At 57.3% G+C, this 15828-nt stretch overlaps 2 protein-coding genes across 2 annotated transcripts; one reads left to right on the top strand and one right to left on the bottom strand.

Annotated features, from left to right (window-relative positions):
* Positions 1–1540: 1540 nt before the first annotated feature.
* LOC103062429 (C-type lectin domain family 10 member A) lies at positions 1541–7574 on the top strand. Its single transcript, XM_007443802.3, has 8 exons — positions 1541–1649; positions 3965–4090; positions 4972–5067; positions 5337–5408; positions 5562–5654; positions 5919–6067; positions 6163–6269; positions 7356–7574. The coding sequence occupies exons 2-8, from the start codon at positions 3967–3969 to the stop codon at positions 7498–7500; spliced, it is 786 nt and encodes a 261-aa protein (XP_007443864.1). The 5' UTR covers positions 1541–1649; positions 3965–3966; the 3' UTR covers positions 7501–7574.
* Positions 7575–8448: 874 nt separating this feature from the next.
* On the bottom strand, positions 8449–12308 carry LOC103061945 (thialysine N-epsilon-acetyltransferase-like). Its single transcript, XM_088142176.1, has 6 exons — positions 12131–12308; positions 11059–11110; positions 9998–10081; positions 9340–9441; positions 9043–9083; positions 8449–8775 (listed from the first exon to the last, which is right to left on the bottom strand). The coding sequence occupies exons 1-6, from the start codon at positions 12209–12211 to the stop codon at positions 8569–8571; spliced, it is 567 nt and encodes a 188-aa protein (XP_087998302.1). The 5' UTR covers positions 12212–12308; the 3' UTR covers positions 8449–8568.
* Positions 12309–15828: the final 3520 nt, after the last annotated feature.

Here is a 15828-nt window from a genome sequence, read left to right as displayed (position 1 = left end):
GCATCTGTCTGTCCTGTGCTTGGGGGAAGATGTCTTTGCGACCGTGTTTTATTTACCAGTCTATGGGGGGAGGCGTCGAGATTGCATCGCGGGGGTCTCTTACTCAAGTTCTGCCTTTCCTGCAGGACAGGAGTTCCCCAAGCTTCTCGGTTCCCTTTTCTGCAAATCTTGGAAAAGCTCAGGAGGATTAGTGGTGGTTTATACTTGGATGGGGGACCACAAGGAGGTCGCAGGCCTGTGGGTCAGCTGCGGACCCCTCCCCCCAAAAACCCCTGAAAGGAGGCAATGCAAGCCGCACCCATATTCCTGCTGGGAAAATTACCAGCTCAACTGGTAGGTTTTCCTGCACTTTTCCCACAGAAAGGCGGAGTTGAACTCATGGCTTCCGTAAGTCACTACAGGCTGCAAACGTCGTAGGAGGAGAGCTGTATTAATCCACGGAAGCCCAAAACCAGAAAGGGCCTGGTAGCCCCTTTTCCGACTTGCAAATGTTATTAAAAGACGTGCTCCTTCCACTCTATTAATTTTTCTACGGTTGGGTTCCAGAAAGATTCCCCGCAGGGTCCGTCATAAAAGATGATCTTTAAACAGTCTAAAATCATCTGCTATAATACAACCGGCACACCGCTGCTCCTTCATTCCCCCAAAGCACCCACAAGACCAAGGGGGGAGCGCCTCCCTACGTTCCTGAGGGGGAACCCAAAATAGGGGAGGTGCAGCCGAAAACACGGTGGAGTCCTTGGTGCTCTGAGCTGCTGCCCTGACCATGTTACCGCGTTGGCAAGCAACAGCCAAGCTCAGAGGGCACCCACAGTTCTACCCTCTGCTTAGAGGGTTTCTCTTCTGTTGGTGCTGAAGACATGGCCAGCCAGGCCCCCTTCCCCAGGTTTCTGGGGGACATTAGGAGGTGTGGGCAAAACCTGCTCCCTGGAGGTTTTGGTGAACAACCAGGGTGCAGAGAAGGCACTCCTGGGGGTCCCTCGGTGCCAAGCCCTTCAGGGCCTCCTGGGTGGACACCGGCCCCTCAGACCCTCTCCGCGAGCCTGCCGGAAGCCAGTGCTGCTGCGTTAGACAGGCATCGCGCGATTCGAGCAACTACGATTCCCTGATACAGGAATGACAACATTTTGGGCCAGCTGCAGTTTCTGAGCATCCTTTGGGGCAGCGCCATGCAGGGTGCGCTGCAGTAGTCCAGGAGGTGGCGTTGAGGGCATGAGTCCCTCTGGCGATGGGCACCATCGTAAGGCAGCCCGGTGTGGAAGCCCCTTCAAACCACCCCTCCTTGTTCGGGATCTCTAGAAGCGTCTGCAGTGAGACCCCATAGCAGGAGGTTGAGGGCAGGGATCCCGGGCAAGCCACCACGATGTCAGCCAGGAGGCAAATTACGTAACCCACACCACTTGCACAATGATGGCACGGCTTGCGCAGTAGCCCTTGCTCTCCTCCACCCCCTTGGAAACCCCCAGCCCTGCGGAGCAGCCTCCTTCACGGCTGGACCTCATCTGTACATTTAGAAAATCCTGATTTTGAACCTGGCAGGAGGAAAGTATTGACAGTTCAAAGATCACCGGGGTGGGGTGTCCGGTGGGAGTGGCAACAGGAGAGGCCGTTGACCAACAGCTCCAGCTCTGGAAACACTGAAGGAGAAGGTAAAAAAAATGGCTATTAATCCACATTTTGATTTATTTTGCGCCCCTGCCCACAGTCACCCCAAGCCCCTATGTTAGATCTTGGGAGGATAGGTCTTGGGAGGAATTCGCAAAGCAAAAGTGCACGTTGAGCTGCTGAAGCCATTAAACACAATCATGCATCCGGTGGACATCCTGAGGAATTCCACATCTGGACAAATCCAAGGGCATGGATGGGTTTCCCACGGGCCTATGTCGAGCGAGGGACTTCATTCCAAACCCAGACCCTATTGCCCTCTGCACGGAAGCCGCGGGGCCTGAAACGAGACTCCCCGCCTCTCCCTGAGAGCCACACACGGGCTTTTTGTTCGGACCTCCAGTTTGGGGAAACATGGCGGGCTTGGCATGTCCGGCCAGCTGCGTGGCCAGGGGCAGGGTCAGCCTTACCTAGCAGGAGCCGAACGCCTGAGAATCAGCCCCGTCTCTGCGGAAATTAGACTGCACGTTCGAAGCTCTGCTTCTGTACCGCCTCAAACGATGCGGGGGTCACTTTAGGACTGCCAGCTTACCCCCTCAGGAGCAGGGCGCCCACTTAGGAGAAGGCTGACCTTTATTTCCAAACATTTTCAGTCCCTTCTGCAATAACTCTCCCAGCAGAACGGGGAGGGCAGCCCTTCTCTCCTTCCCGCTCTTGAGAAAGCAAGGAGCGCCCGAGATTCCCGGACTCCCGAGCTCCGTCTCTGTCCTGATCGTCCGCACACTTGGCGAGCGGAGAGTGCCTCTGAATGGCCGGTCCACCTCCTGGCGGCCAAATCTGGTGGACACGTGCTGCCGAAGGCCCCCCGAGTTCTGCCGCAGGAAGCTGACCCAGGGCGGTGCCCCCGACGGGGTGGATGCAGCTCCCATCGTCCCCGGCTGGGTGTGGTGGGACCTACAGCCCAACAGGGAGACAGGATGCTGGGTTGGGGGACACGCTTTGAGCACAGAAGGGAGCCCACGTGCTCTGCTGTGATATTCCGGTTCCGCCAAAGAAACCCGAAATCCGAAGGCCGCTTGCCTGGAATTCCACACACGGACCGTCTTCCGACGCCAGACCCTCCCGGTTCCTTGGTCAGTCGGTCGTGGATGATCAAGAAGTGAAGTCCACGGATTCGGAGGGGGCAGGAGACATTCTCCCCCAAAGACATAAAGACCCCCTCTCTCCCTCCCTCCCTCCCTCCAGCAAGCCCCCCAATATTTCAAACCAGCCACTGAGCCCACCTGGGGACCCCTCCTGATGTCCCTCCCGACTTGGACCGTTCCAAAAGGGCAAAAGGGGACCAGACGACAGGGCTCCATCTCCCTTGGCATCCTCAGTGCCGTGCAGGCGCCACCCAGGTGCCACAGGCAGATCCTCCTGCTTTGCTCGTGGTCAACTCCTCCTCCGTGCCCTGGATGGGTTGGCCAGCTCGGTACCTGGCGGAAGGGAGGCCGAGCACCCGCCATGGTTGCCAGCCCAATCGAGGAGGCAGGCAGGCAGAGAGGCCCGACTGGAAGGCTTCGCGTCCTCCTCTGCCCAAGGACAGGATCCTCTTCCTCCTCCTGCAGGGTCTCCTGCAGATCAGGCTGGTGGACGCTCCTCTTGAGAAGATGGGGAACTTCTCAACCGGCCTCAGAAGGGTTTCTGGGCCTCTGAGTTGAGAGTTTGGGGATTTCCTGGGAATCAGGGAAGGCACAACCGATTCCTAGGATTGTGAAGGCACCCATAAGAGACCGTCTCACCTTCCTCAACTCTTAGACACCACAGATCAGAGAGAGGAGCAGCCACTAACAGCCTGCTATGAATCGCACCACCTTTTAAGCTCTGACGGGTCGGATGCCACGTCTACATCGTGACGATTCACAATCCACCTTCGTACAACCCGTTCAATCCTAACCTCACTTAACAGGATGGAGTCGAGTGCTCTGCTGAGGCAAAGGAGCCACCTGCGAACCTGAATAACAGCCTGGTTCACACAACCGGTGGGAAGGCAATGGCTGGGTTCCCACAGTAGCCGGACCACAAGGAACCAGCCCCACCCGGGCCTAGTCTAGGGCCTTCTATGAACCTGGGCCTAGTCCAAGGGGCACAGGCCCTGTGGTGGTTGTAGGCAACCTCTGCCCAATTCCCAGCGGAGGCATCCTTTTCGTGGCTTAATGTGCAGGGAGATAGCCATTGTGGTACATCGAGCATAGTGCATTCTCGTTCAATGGGTGTTCTGTGCAGTCCTCTCTCACACACACAAGACCACAGTATTGTGTTATTTGAAGTGTTGGCCAAGAAGTTTGAGAGAATTTTTGTTCTGTGTCCTCTGCAGCCATGGCGGGGTTTGCCCCCCAGAACTCCTGGCAACAGCGCATTTGCCCTGGCCGGAGGGTGATTCTCATCCTGCTGGGACTTCTTGTGGTTGTTACCCTGTCCATCATCACTTTTGGCTTTTTTGGTGAGTAAGAAATGTGACATGGCGTGGCAAAGCAGGGACAGGACACGACTGTGGAGTGGAGAGGATCTGGAAGGCTTGATGTTGTTGAGGAGATCTGGAATGGCAACCTGGGAAGCATTCTGCACTTGCTCACTTGAGTGAGTGGAGAACCCAAATAACAGGGTTTCCAAACCGCATTTTGTGATGGCTATTCCATTATATAACAGCCCCCCCCCCGGTCTGTTATGGACTGGTAAAAAGCAATTGTGGCTTTTCAGGGTCATTGTGTCTTTAATCAAAAGCTTCCTGCTTACAGCTTCTGATTCTTATAGCTCTTCCCCTATTGCTTTCTTTCTTCTTTTAAATATTTCTTTTTTTCTATCGAGTAGGCTTGTAGAACAAACTGAAATGATTCATTAGTTTCCCCCACTGGACAAGGGGGAGGAAAATGATTAACAGGGGACACCACCTCAGCCATGCTGAACAGGAAACATAAATTGCTAAGGAAAAGCTACTAATTAACATTGCAAGAGACCCATATTTAATGTCCGTTGTTTGTAAGTAAACATTACAGAGGATACTTCTCTTTTTAACTGGCCTTGTTGATAATACATTCTAGCAGTAAACTGAGTGCTGCGGTTTTCCTTCCAGTCGATTATCACAAAGCAGCTATAGCACACAGTTACCCACAAACCACACACAAAAGAATGATTTAAAGGGGCAGCCATTGTGCGGGGCCCACAACCTGCAAAGTGACCCTGAGATGCAGGAAGGCACGTAGCAAGCGAAGGAAAAGAGTGCCATGAGTTATGCTGCAGAGGGAAGTACAGATAGCAAAAGCGGATGAGCGGATGCATGGATGCGGGTTCAAAGAAGCAAGCGAGACTGCTTCCTCTTCCCAGGGCGCAAATACGGCGCAGCCTTGGAGTGGATGGAGGAAGACGTGAAGAGCATCAATCGCACGATCGTGGCGGAATTAGCTGCTCTGAAGCAAAAGGGTGAGTCGCGGAATCCTGATGTTCGGGATGAAACTGGCCCGCAAATCTCCTGGTTTTCTCGAAGGCGATTCTGCGCAGAGGGAAGTGGGGGTGGGCAGTGCATCTCCGCTGGGTCTGGCGTGGAGAGGAGGCCCCCCGGCCCCCCGAGGCTGGTGCAATTTGGAGCACAACCTTCTTTCTCCCCGCACTGGATTCTGTTCCTCCTCTTTTCTTGCATTAACCAAGACACGTGAACGTGCAACACTGTGCCCTCTTTATGCCCTTCCCAGAGGCCAACAATTTGAAAATTCTCCTAAAGGTTGACCAGATGGTGAAGAACCTGAGTGAAGAAGCCAAGGAAGGTCAGTCTGGGCTAAGGCAGGCGTTCGAAAGTCCAACCGCGGGCGAGCAAGACCTCTTCCGATGCGGCCACGCGTTCAGGACGAGATCCTCACTCGCCCAGGCTCGGCGCCAACATGCATCGCTCACGTGACTGTACCTTTCTCCACTTCCAGTGAAGTCCCAGTTCCAGGATCAGGTCACCAAACTACAGGGCACCCTGCAGAAGCTGAATTGCGACCTGGATGACACAAAACACAACCGGACAGGTCAGTTGTGCCTTTGGGAGGCTGTGCTGGGTGTGGGGTGGACCGGGTGGCGTCCCCCAGCCCAGTGTCCTCCAGATCCCTTGATCGTAACCTGGATTTGCCCGTCGGGATCTGCGGCTTTCTCCTGGATCCATGGATGACTGCTGCCCGCTGCACTGGCATTCCCCCCGACCCGCCTGCCCCAGGCAGAGGGCAGCTCCCTGTCCAGCTGTAAGGGGGTGCCCCTCCTCTTCCCCATCCCTTCTCCTCCACTCCGCCCCACAGGGCCAAGAGCCTGCTGCCCCAAGGGGTGGCGTCTGCTTGGCCACAGCTGCTACTGGGTCTCCGCTGCCCAGAAGACCTGGAACGAAGCCAGAGAGGACTGCGAAGGGAAAAACGCCCACCTGGTGATCCTCGCCAGCTACGTGGAAGTGGTCAGTGCCCGGCTGCTGGATTTCTTGGGGGCTGCTGGACGGGGAGGGCTGAGACCCCCCCTGTTCATGCCTGCTCTGGTTTTTCTCTCACTTAGCAATTTGTGTTCCAACTCACCAAGCCGCGCACTGCTTGGATCGGTCTGAAGTACATTGGTGACGCATGGAAGTGGGTGGACGGGACCACCTACACTGTGCGCAGAATGTGAGTTTCCCCGCTGCCCTCTCTTCCAGCCCGGCCTGACTGGGCTTCTCCAACCAGGTGCCCTCCAGATGTTCTCAGGCGCCAACCCCACCATTCCAGCTAGCAGGTCCCCTTCCATGCTTTAGGTTTTGCATTTGCACGCTTGCACACTTGCCTTCCTGGGGGAGCCCCCTTCTTGCTCTCCAAAGTGTCGTGCTTCGAAGCGGCTGAAATCCCCTTGCCCTAATTCACTCCTGGAAGCGGACAGTCAACGGACGTCATTCCTCAGCAGCGGCTTTGTGGCACCCTCAGTGCAAGTGAGACACAGGAGGGGCCCTCCAAGTGTGCAAGGGTCCAACGCGGGGACCAAGCGGCTGACCCTGCCATCTTGGTGGGATCCTGTGGCCCTTGGATTAGGTGCCATGAAGCCTGGAGCAAGAGAATCATGCCCCACAGATTCAGTCCTCAGGGTGTAGACTGTGCCCCCCCTTCTCCCAAAAGTAGGGTCCACAACGCGTACATGTGGACATTTTCACTGAAGGAGCCACTGTCCTGCTGTAGAAAACCCCGGCTAGTCCTTGTCCATCAGTCAAACGTTGGTCCCCCAGCACCCCATCCCGAGACGTGACCCCTCTCTTGTTCATTTGCCCAGTTGGCGCGGGCGGTAGGCTAGTTTGCCAGAGACTGAACCGAGATCACCCTAACCCTAACCCTAACTCACCCAATACATTGACCGCTCAGCGGGCCTTCCTAACATCATAGCTGATCTCCCAGAATGGGCTTACCCGCAGTTAACTAACCAAATGCCCTCAACTGACCTGTGTTTGCATCCATCGCAGCAGAAATGAGCCGCGCTGGTGAATTCCCACAATTCGCTAGGCTACGAAGAGCTGTCTCCTTTGTGACTGCGTGATCCCCATCAACAAAGCCGGGGAACAGTGGATTCCTGCTGCAGGAGGGGGTTACATTAGAGCAGTGTTTCTCAACCTCGGCAACGTTAAGATCGTAAAGTTGCCGAGGTTGAGAAACGCTGGATCAGAGGATGGGCTCTCCTTTTGAGATTCTCTGCTACGCCCGAGCCAATGTTTTCGGCTTTCCCCATTCCAGTGACTGGAGGCCCGGGAAACCGAACAGATTCGCCAGATTCCTGGACACAGCATTTTGCGTGACGCTGTACCGAGACGGCCTGTGGAGTGACGATCACTGCGAGCTCCGATTAAACTGGGTGTGCGAAGTGCAGGCGAAGCAGTAAGCGAGGAGGAGCGGCTGTGACCGTGGAGCACCTGCTAAACCCTTTGAGCAAATAAAACTAAGGATGGTGCAAAACCCCGTGGTACAAATGGGCTTTTCGCGTGTGGCCTTGGACTAGTTGGAGTGCTCCTTCCCTTCCATGCAGCTTTCACCCCGGTATCGGTCACCAGAAGAGCCCGGGCTGGCTGGCATCGTCCAGCCCGGGGCCTGGCACAGCCTTTGCCCAACACACTAAGCTGGCTCAGTTCTAACGTTCGGGGTTTCGTGGCTTATCATACGACATCCGGCCTGCCTGGTTAGTTGAGAGTTCATGGCCCTGGGCAAACCCCGAATGTGGGGTGACTCAGGAAGCAGGCTAAGCATGTTGTGGGAAGACTGTCTACCTGGGACATGGAGACACCCAGTTAGTGGAGCTGCTCCAGAAAACCCAGGGGGTTGCAGTTTGCTAAAACAGCTTTCTCCACCTCCTGAAATTGGTTATCCCAAGACTCCGGGGATGTTATCCATGTGGGCAGCTGGAATGGGGATTGTGCACTGTAGACCTGCTGCCTGAGGGTGATGGGAGTTGGAGTTGAACAGATCTGGGGAGATCCAGACCAGGGAAGGGTCTTCTCATAATCTGGGGGGGGGGGGGGGGGTTCAGCAGGGCTATTTGACCTGCTTGGCAGAAGAGCCTCTTTTTCTGCATTACCTGCCTCCCTTTCAGTTTGGGTATGGATACTCACATCTGCTTTGCTCCTCTTCCCTCCCCTTCACCTTTTCCTTTCATGCCATACCTTCGAGACTGCATACCTGTGGGGAGGGACTGCCTGGTTCGGACTATTGTCGTTAACTTTCCTCTGGAAAGTTTCTGGTTCAAAACCAGAGTAAAAGATTCCTCAGGCCATGAAGTACAGCAAGGAAGTAAGAGCTAGCCGCAGCCTACTGAAAAGAACGAGTTCCAAGACACTTATTAGAAGTCTAGGCCTTTATTACTATTTGATTACGGTGTTATTACATCCCGCGTCGGCCTGCGCGGATGCTGGGGGAGACCCCTCCTGCTGCTCCCCTTCCAGCCGAGCCAGGAGCCCTACGCCCTGCAAGACCCGAGCCCGGCTCCTGCGCCCGCCTCCCTCAGCGCCAGCTGCTGCAGCGCCTCTGCCTCAAACCGGAAGAAGTGCCAGCCCTCCGTGGCCGTCAGGTCCGCCGCCCCTTGACGGAGGTAGAAGTCGATGGCCCGGCGGTTCCAGTCCAGCACCCCGAGCCTCATCTGCGTGCAGCCTTTCTCCAAGCCGATCTGGAGGGCACGAGCGGGGGGCACTTAGCTGTGCAATGGGGCCTGGAGGGAGTCCCTGGGAGGGAAGGGGCCGGTGCTTTGGGCAGGGGGCAGAGGAGATCGGGAGGGCAGCAGAAATTAACCCTGAGGTGCCTGGGCTGCCCTCGTGGCTTCAGATTCCAGCTGGCAAACAGGATTGGGGGGCCAAGCAAGGAGGCTTCCCCCACCTGACAGTCCTCCTTCTTGGCAGGTGGCAACTGCCGCGACAGAGAAGGACGTCCTCCTTACCTTTGCGATCTCGCTCAGGAGCTTCCTTCCCACTCCTTTCCCTGCACGGGGAGGGGAAGAGGGGGTCAAAAGCAGAACACGCCTCAGCACGAGACTGGGAAGGGGATCCGGGCAGCTCGCGTGGCTGGCCGGCTCTCCAGCATCGGATGCTACAAGGGCAGTGCGCCGCTGTCAGCCGTTCAGGTTCACGCACTCTGGGCACACGCACACCCGCACGCAGAGGTTTTAAAAACAGCAGTTCCTTCCTGTTTGCCAGGCACCTTCCCCGATCCTTCTCCCCCTGACCAAGCTACGCACCCCGAAATTCTGGCATCACATAGAGGTCTTCCGTGTAGATGTTCCTGCCTTTCCAGGTGCTGTAAATGAAAAAATAGAGGCCGTACCCTACGATGGTGTGCCCTGGCGGGGAGAAGACAAAGGAGGAATTTAATCCGCTTTGAAATGAGAGCTTTGTAACTCAGCGACTGCGATGAATTTGGGCCTTTACTTGTTTCTGGGCACCCACGTTCAGCCACATCCAGTGCTCTCTTTTTGGCCGTGTCCCCGTCCAGCGAGACGGGCAGCCTTTGCTTGACCTGCTCGTTTCAAAGCAGCACATCCAGCAAGAGCCCCGGGACTTCTTCGCTCCACCACTCGGGCAGCCGGAGGGGCAGCTGGAGGAGCCCAGGGGCCTCGGTGGCCGGTTCAGGCCATTCTAGACACGCCCTCCCTGCCGGGTCAGCCGCTGCGCTTATGTTTGGAGAGAGCCACCGCCTAAGGTTTGGCCAACCTTGGCAACTTTAAGATGTGTGGACTTCAACCCCCAGAATTCCCCAGCCAGCACTTTAAGATGTGTGGACTGCAACTCCCAGAATTCTGTGAGTTGAAGTCCATGCATCTTAAAGTTGCCAAGGTTGAGAAACCCTGGTCTACACAGTGGGGCTCACACCTGGATACGAATGGGAGCCCTACTCACCCTCTTTGCTCCGGCATCCTGGGGGGAGCTCAGCCACCACACATTTGTAGAAGGGGTCTTGACAGAAGCCATCTTCGCGAAGCCCTGTTGAGGCCAAGTGGGAGAAAAGCAAGCGGCGTTCAAAAGGGGCCGGGGGAACGCCAGGACAGCAGCCCTCCACAGGGGCCTGCGTCTTTCGAAAGGGAAAACGGTTGGTGGATTAGGGCCATCTTCTCCCTTACGTTGTTCACAGTGGCCTCCTCCCCTTTGAGGAATAATAAACTGTACGGCATTTGGGGCAGGGACCCCTTGTTCTCTGTTGTTGTCGGCCCTTCGAGGTAGTCCAGACCAGAAGCACAAACCACGAGTACCAACGCTTCCTTTATTGTAAGGTTACACAGTAACAGAATCTTGCAATTCTGAAAGCCCTTCTCTCCTGCTTTACTTTTACTGTCCAGAAAACGAGGGAGGGTCTTCTGAGACGGTTCCCATGACCAGTTAACAGATGCCGTTTTCTACATTTCAACGGCCACCTCCTCTTTTTGCCCTTACGCATCTCTTTTTCCAGGAGTGTATGGTGTACAATTCCCGTGTTCACGAGGCTTCCTGGGGGCCTTAGAGCCCATTCAATCAAGACGCAGAGCGATCGACCGCCATCGAGTAAAAACACCGAGCCTGCGCTTTTCCTGGACGGCTGTCGACCGCCGTGAGTCTTTATCGATGAACGGTACAGAGTACATGAAATAAAGGCCGAGCGTTTTGAGGAGCCACACAAATGCAAGCGTAGCCCGCCTGGATTTCACCGCTCAGTCCGGGGGCAGCCAGCACGGGAGCAGCTGAGCGCGGGCTCTGCCACTGGAGAAGACGGTGGGCACTGAGGAGAGGAAGGGCCACCCCATCATTCGCTAGGATAGAGTTTCTCAACCTTGGCAGCGTTCAGATTGCTGGCTGGGGAATTCTGGGAGTTGGAGTCCACCCATCTGAACGCTGCCAAGGTTGAGAAACACTGCTCTAGGATCAAGAGAGGGTGATCTGAAGGAGGGAGGGGGTTACCGGGGGTGGGGAGAGGGCTCAAGCCTTACCTTCATCCGTGATTTTGACCTGCTCAGGGAGTTTTTCAAAGACTGCCAGTTCCTGGGAGGGGGAGAGAAAGAGAAAAGACACCTCCGGTCTCAGGGGAGCAAAGATCCTCGCAATTCCTTTTCTCGACATCCCCGACTCCCACCTCCGAGCCCCCTAAGCCATTCCAGACTTCTTTTGACCCCAGTGGGACGCACAACCCATCTTCCCAATCTGCGCCCTGCAGGGCATCGGAGATGGGCTGAGAATTGGCACGTACTCCTGAAGGGGTTCCTTCGTTCCGGGGACCTACGGAGACAAAAACTCGCCTGCGTTTTATTTCATTTAATGTCTTTGATTTCGGCACCACCCAGCTTCAAGGTGACTGGCAGTGGGGTTGGGGGAGCAGAACACTTGCTGTCTTCAACGGGCAGCTACAAAAGGCTCTGGAAATAAGGGGCACAGACCCAGAGGTAAGAGTGCCCAGAGCTCCCTTGGCTCTGCCAGGAAAGTGCACGCGCGGGTGTGGGGTCCTTGGGGGACCTGCTGGCCCTCAGCAAAGGATCCAAAGGTTGCAGAATCCCAGTTCCGACCGATTCGGACCAGGAGACTCTCTCCGCTTCCAGCTCAGCCACGGTGGCCCTGCAGACTGGCCTAGCCCATTGGGGTGGGGGCAAAGCCCCCCAGGAGGCGGCAGGGCCAGGCCCAACCTGGCCTAATTCCTTTCATTTGATTGATTTCATTTGATTGCAGCAGCAGCAGCAGCAGCAGCAGCAGCAGGAGGTGGCCTGGTCGCCCCCCCCCCGCGCGAGGCTCCCCCTCTCCAGCCGGGGGGCAACTTTGGGGGCCCTGGAAGCGGCTCCCAAGGCTCTGGGGGACGGGGTGGCTCGGGAGCGCCGCTGGGGTCCCGGCGCGCCTTCCCGCGCCGCCCAGCCGGGCAGCGGAGCCGCGGAGCAGCAGCGGCGGAGGCGCCCGAGGGGTGGCCGGCCTCGCCCTCCGCGGGGCCACGGCAGGCGGACCCCCCTCCCCGCTGGCAGGCTCGCCGCCCGCCCCCGGCCCCGGCCCCGGCCCCGGGGGAGGCCGCCCTGCGCGCACCCGGATCATGCGCGCCACGTCCGCGCAGTCCTCGGCTCGGCACGCCCGGACGGAGACGGCGGCGGCGGCGGCGGCGTCCATAGCCGCGGGGCGCCTGGCGGGCGGCTCGGTCGCTCGGCCCGTCCTCGGCAGGCGCTGGGGAAGAATCGCGCCTCGCAGGGGCGGGGCGGGGCGGGGCGGGGAGAGGAGGGGCCGGAGCGGTCAGTTCGCCTCGGCTCAGAGCAGGTCCCGCGCGGGGGCGTGGCGGAGGCCGGCTGGCCGGCCGGCCGGCCGCTTCTTCCGCTGCGGGCCCCGCCGGGGCTGCTCGCCTTGTGCGCCGGGGATGGCCCGCGTCGCTCCGGCTTGTTCGGGTTGGGGTTGATACGCGACTCGTTAGCAGTTGGCCTGGGTTCCCTTTGCCGTTTTATAATAGTCAGAAAGACCCCCTGGGAGTAAACGCGAGAGGCCAGCGAGCGCCCCTCGCGGCTTCTGACGGGCACATGCGCGGGGGCGTCAGGTAACGCGCCCACGGATTTGGTTTAGCCAAGAAGAGGTGCGATGCGTGTTACCTGCCTAGTGAAACGTATGGAAAGCTTTGGACGGGGCCCCTTTGCGCGCCGGATTTGGATTTTGGCCCCGAGGGGCCCTTTGCTTCTGTGCCTTCCCTCCACTCTGCGTCATTTGGCCCTCTCTCGCCCGGGTGAAAACGTGCCCCAATCCGTTGGTCACCCCGTGGCCAACAACGGAACACGCCTCGACGGGTCATCTCAAGGCTTCTCGGCTGCATTCGCACGACATGCAGTTCTGGATCACTTGCAACACTGTTTAGCCGTGTTTTTCAACCTTGGCAACTTTAAGATGGGTGGACTTCAACTCCCAGAATTCCCCAGCCAGCATGGCTGGCTGGGGAATTCTGGGAGTTGAAGTCCACCCATCTTCAAGCTGCCAAGGTTGAAAAACACTGGTTGAGAGTTTTGTAGTGGGGAGAGTTGTTCGAACCCAGTCCTTTGGTTCGTTGGCGAGCCAGCGTCTTGTGCGAACTGAGAAAGTGGGTCGCCTGGGCAGCACGTCCCCTTTGATGAGGGACCCCCAGATGATAAAGGAGAGGAACGGCAGGGGCTCGGGAGTTCTCCCGGATTCATGGGGTGGTCCTGCTGGGGCCTCTCTCCTCGTACGGAGACCCTTCCCTGGCCTGGGTCTCTCTGGACATGTTAAACTCCAACTCCCATCGCCCTCAGCAGCATGGCTACTGTGCTTTCTGGCTGCTCACGTTGATGACCATCCTGGAGATTTAGGGTAATCAATGCCACTGTGGAATCAAAATGCAGGGCCCAAATGCAAAACAATCAAGGCTTCGCTGCAGCGGAAGGGGAAAGGACGCATACACGCACATTCACACGATGATGCAGGCATACCTAAGTAAGAAACGGATCTCCAGTGACTTTCTGCCCCTCTGTTATCTGCTATCTACAAGGAAACGATAGCCTTGCTGAGAAGAAGGAACGGATCCGTTCGGGGTGCCAAAGGCCAGGAAGAACACCAGCTCCTTCACGGCGGGCGCCTTGGTAGTCCACACCAGCCTTAAGGGTGCTGCGCGTTCTTTTATGTTTCAGTTTCATTAACGCGCTCCCATTCACCTGAAGCCTCTAGAAGTTCACTTTCTTCACCCCAAACATGTATTTTCCCACATCATCAGTTGCAGGACGTGTTGGGGGAGAAAGGCTGTGGTAACAGGCTGCAACACGCTGGGCTTCCTGGAGAAATTCTGCTGACTCTGCAGGTCCCCCTTTTTCCACAGCTCAGTTAGACAGTCCAAAGGTTGGGGAAGGTGGGACTGTCTCTTATTTGTTTGTTTGTTAAATTTCTCCCCCGCCCATCTCCCCCCAGTGGGGGAACTCTGGGCGACTCACACAAAACATTAAAACCATAAATATATATAAATACATAAAACATCAATTTAAAAACATTACTAAAAAAGGAAAAGGAGAGTCCAAGAAGATGAAGAATCTGGGGCTGAAGACAGCAGGCCTCTATGGGGCTGGCCATCCCCACGCCAAGTGGCAGAACCAGGTCTTCAAAGCCCTACGGAAGGCCAGGAGTGAGAGAGTGCCTTTACAATCCTGGGAATCCCCAAACACTCAACCCAGAGGCCCAGAAACCCTTCTGAGGCCGGTTGAGAAGTTCCCCATCTTCTCAAGAGGAGCGTCCACCAGCCTGATCTGCAGGAGACCCTGCAGGAGGAGGAAGAGGATCCTGTCCTTGGGCAGAGGAGGACGCGAAGCCTTCCAGTCGGACCTCTCTGCCTGCCTGCCTCCTCGATTGGGCTGGCAACCATGGCGGGTGCTCGGCCTCCCTTCCGCCAGGTACCGAGCTGGCCAACCCATCCAGGGCACGGAGGAGGAGTTGACCACGAGCAAAGCAGGAGGATCTGCCTGTGGCACCTGGGTGGCGCCTGCACGGCACTGAGGATGCCAAGGGAGATGGAGCCCTGTCGTCTGGTCCCCTTTTGCCCTTTTGGAACGGTCCAAGTCGGGAGGGACATCAGGAGGGGTCCCCAGGTGGGCTCAGTGGCTGGTTTGAAATATTGGGGGGCTTGCTGGAGGGAGGGAGGGAGGGAGGGAGGGAGAGAGGGGGTCTTTATGTCTTTGGGGGAGAATGTCTCCTGCCCCCTCCGAATCCGTGGACTTCACTTCTTGATCATCCACGACCGACTGACCAAGGAACCGGGAGGGTCTGGCGTCGGAAGACGGTCCGTGTGTGGAATTCCAGGCAAGCGGCCTTCGGATTTCGGGTTTCTTTGGCGGAACCGGAATATCACAGCAGAGCACGTGGGCTCCCTTCTGTGCTCAAAGCGTGTCCCCCAACCCAGCATCCTGTCTCCCTGTTGGGCTGTAGGTCCCACCACACCCAGCCGGGGACGATGGGAGCTGCATCCACCCCGTCGGGGGCACCGCCCTGGGTCAGCTTCCTGCGGCAGAACTCGGGGGGCCTTCGGCAGCACGTGTCCACCAGATTTGGCCGCCAGGAGGTGGACCGGCCATTCAGAGGCACTCTCCGCTCGCCAAGTGTGCGGACGATCAGGACAGAGACGGAGCTCGGGAGTCCGGGAATCTCGGGCGCTCCTTGCTTTCTCAAGAGCGGGAAGGAGAGAAGGGCTGCCCTCCCCGTTCTGCTGGGAGAGTTATTGCAGAAGGGACTGAAAATGTTTGGAAATAAAGGTCAGCCTTCTCCTAAGTGGGCGCCCTGCTCCTGAGGGGGTAAGCTGGCAGTCCTAAAGTGACCCCCGCATCGTTTGAGGCGGTACAGAAGCAGAGCTTCGAACGTGCAGTCTAATTTCCGCAGAGACGGGGCTGATTCTCAGGCGTTCGGCTCCTGCTAGGTAAGGCTGACCCTGCCCCTGGCCACGCAGCTGGCCGGACATGCCAAGCCCGCCATGTTTCCCCAAACTGGAGGTCCGAACAAAAAGCCCGTGTGTGGCTCTCAGGGAGAGGCGGGGAGTCTCGTTTCAGGCCCCGCGGCTTCCGTGCAGAGGGCAATAGGGTCTGGGTTTGGAATGAAGTCCCTCGCTCGACATAGGCCCGTGGGAAACCCATCCATGCCCTTGGACTCCTCAGGATGTCCACTGGTTCAGCGGTGCTCGGTGAGTTCTGCACAAGAACCTCCCTCCGTCCCTCCCATGTGAGCGGTCAGGGACGTGGGGCCTCTCTGGGGCAAGGGTG

The sequence above is a fragment of the Python bivittatus genome, unplaced genomic scaffold (genome assembly GCF_059951505.1).
Source record: "Python bivittatus isolate LINGU-HERP-01145 unplaced genomic scaffold, Pbiv_v1 ctg000370_np1212, whole genome shotgun sequence".
In the NCBI taxonomy this organism is placed as follows: domain Eukaryota; kingdom Metazoa; phylum Chordata; class Lepidosauria; order Squamata; family Pythonidae; genus Python; species Python bivittatus.
Note: the sequence above shows the minus strand (reverse complement) of the source record. Positions and strands in the feature narration are given on the sequence as shown.

Coding starts and splice junctions, on each gene's coding strand:
- LOC103061945 (XM_088142176.1), bottom strand. CDS start 12,211: ATGGACGCCGCCGCCGCCGCCGCCGTCTCCGTCCGGGCGTGCCGAGCC. Junction 11,111..12,130: donor ACGTGGCGCGCATGATCCGG/GTGCGCGCAGGG, acceptor TCCCCCTCCCAG/GAACTGGCAGTCTTTGAAAA. Junction 9,084..9,339: donor TGTGATGCCAGAATTTCGGG/GTGCGTAGCTTG, acceptor CTCCCCGTGCAG/GGAAAGGAGTGGGAAGGAAG.
- LOC103062429 (XM_007443802.3), top strand. CDS start 3,967: ATGGCGGGGTTTGCCCCCCAGAACTCCTGGCAACAGCGCATTTGCCCT. Junction 5,409..5,561: donor GAGTGAAGAAGCCAAGGAAG/GTCAGTCTGGGC, acceptor CTCCACTTCCAG/TGAAGTCCCAGTTCCAGGAT. Junction 6,068..6,162: donor TCGCCAGCTACGTGGAAGTG/GTCAGTGCCCGG, acceptor TCTCTCACTTAG/CAATTTGTGTTCCAACTCAC.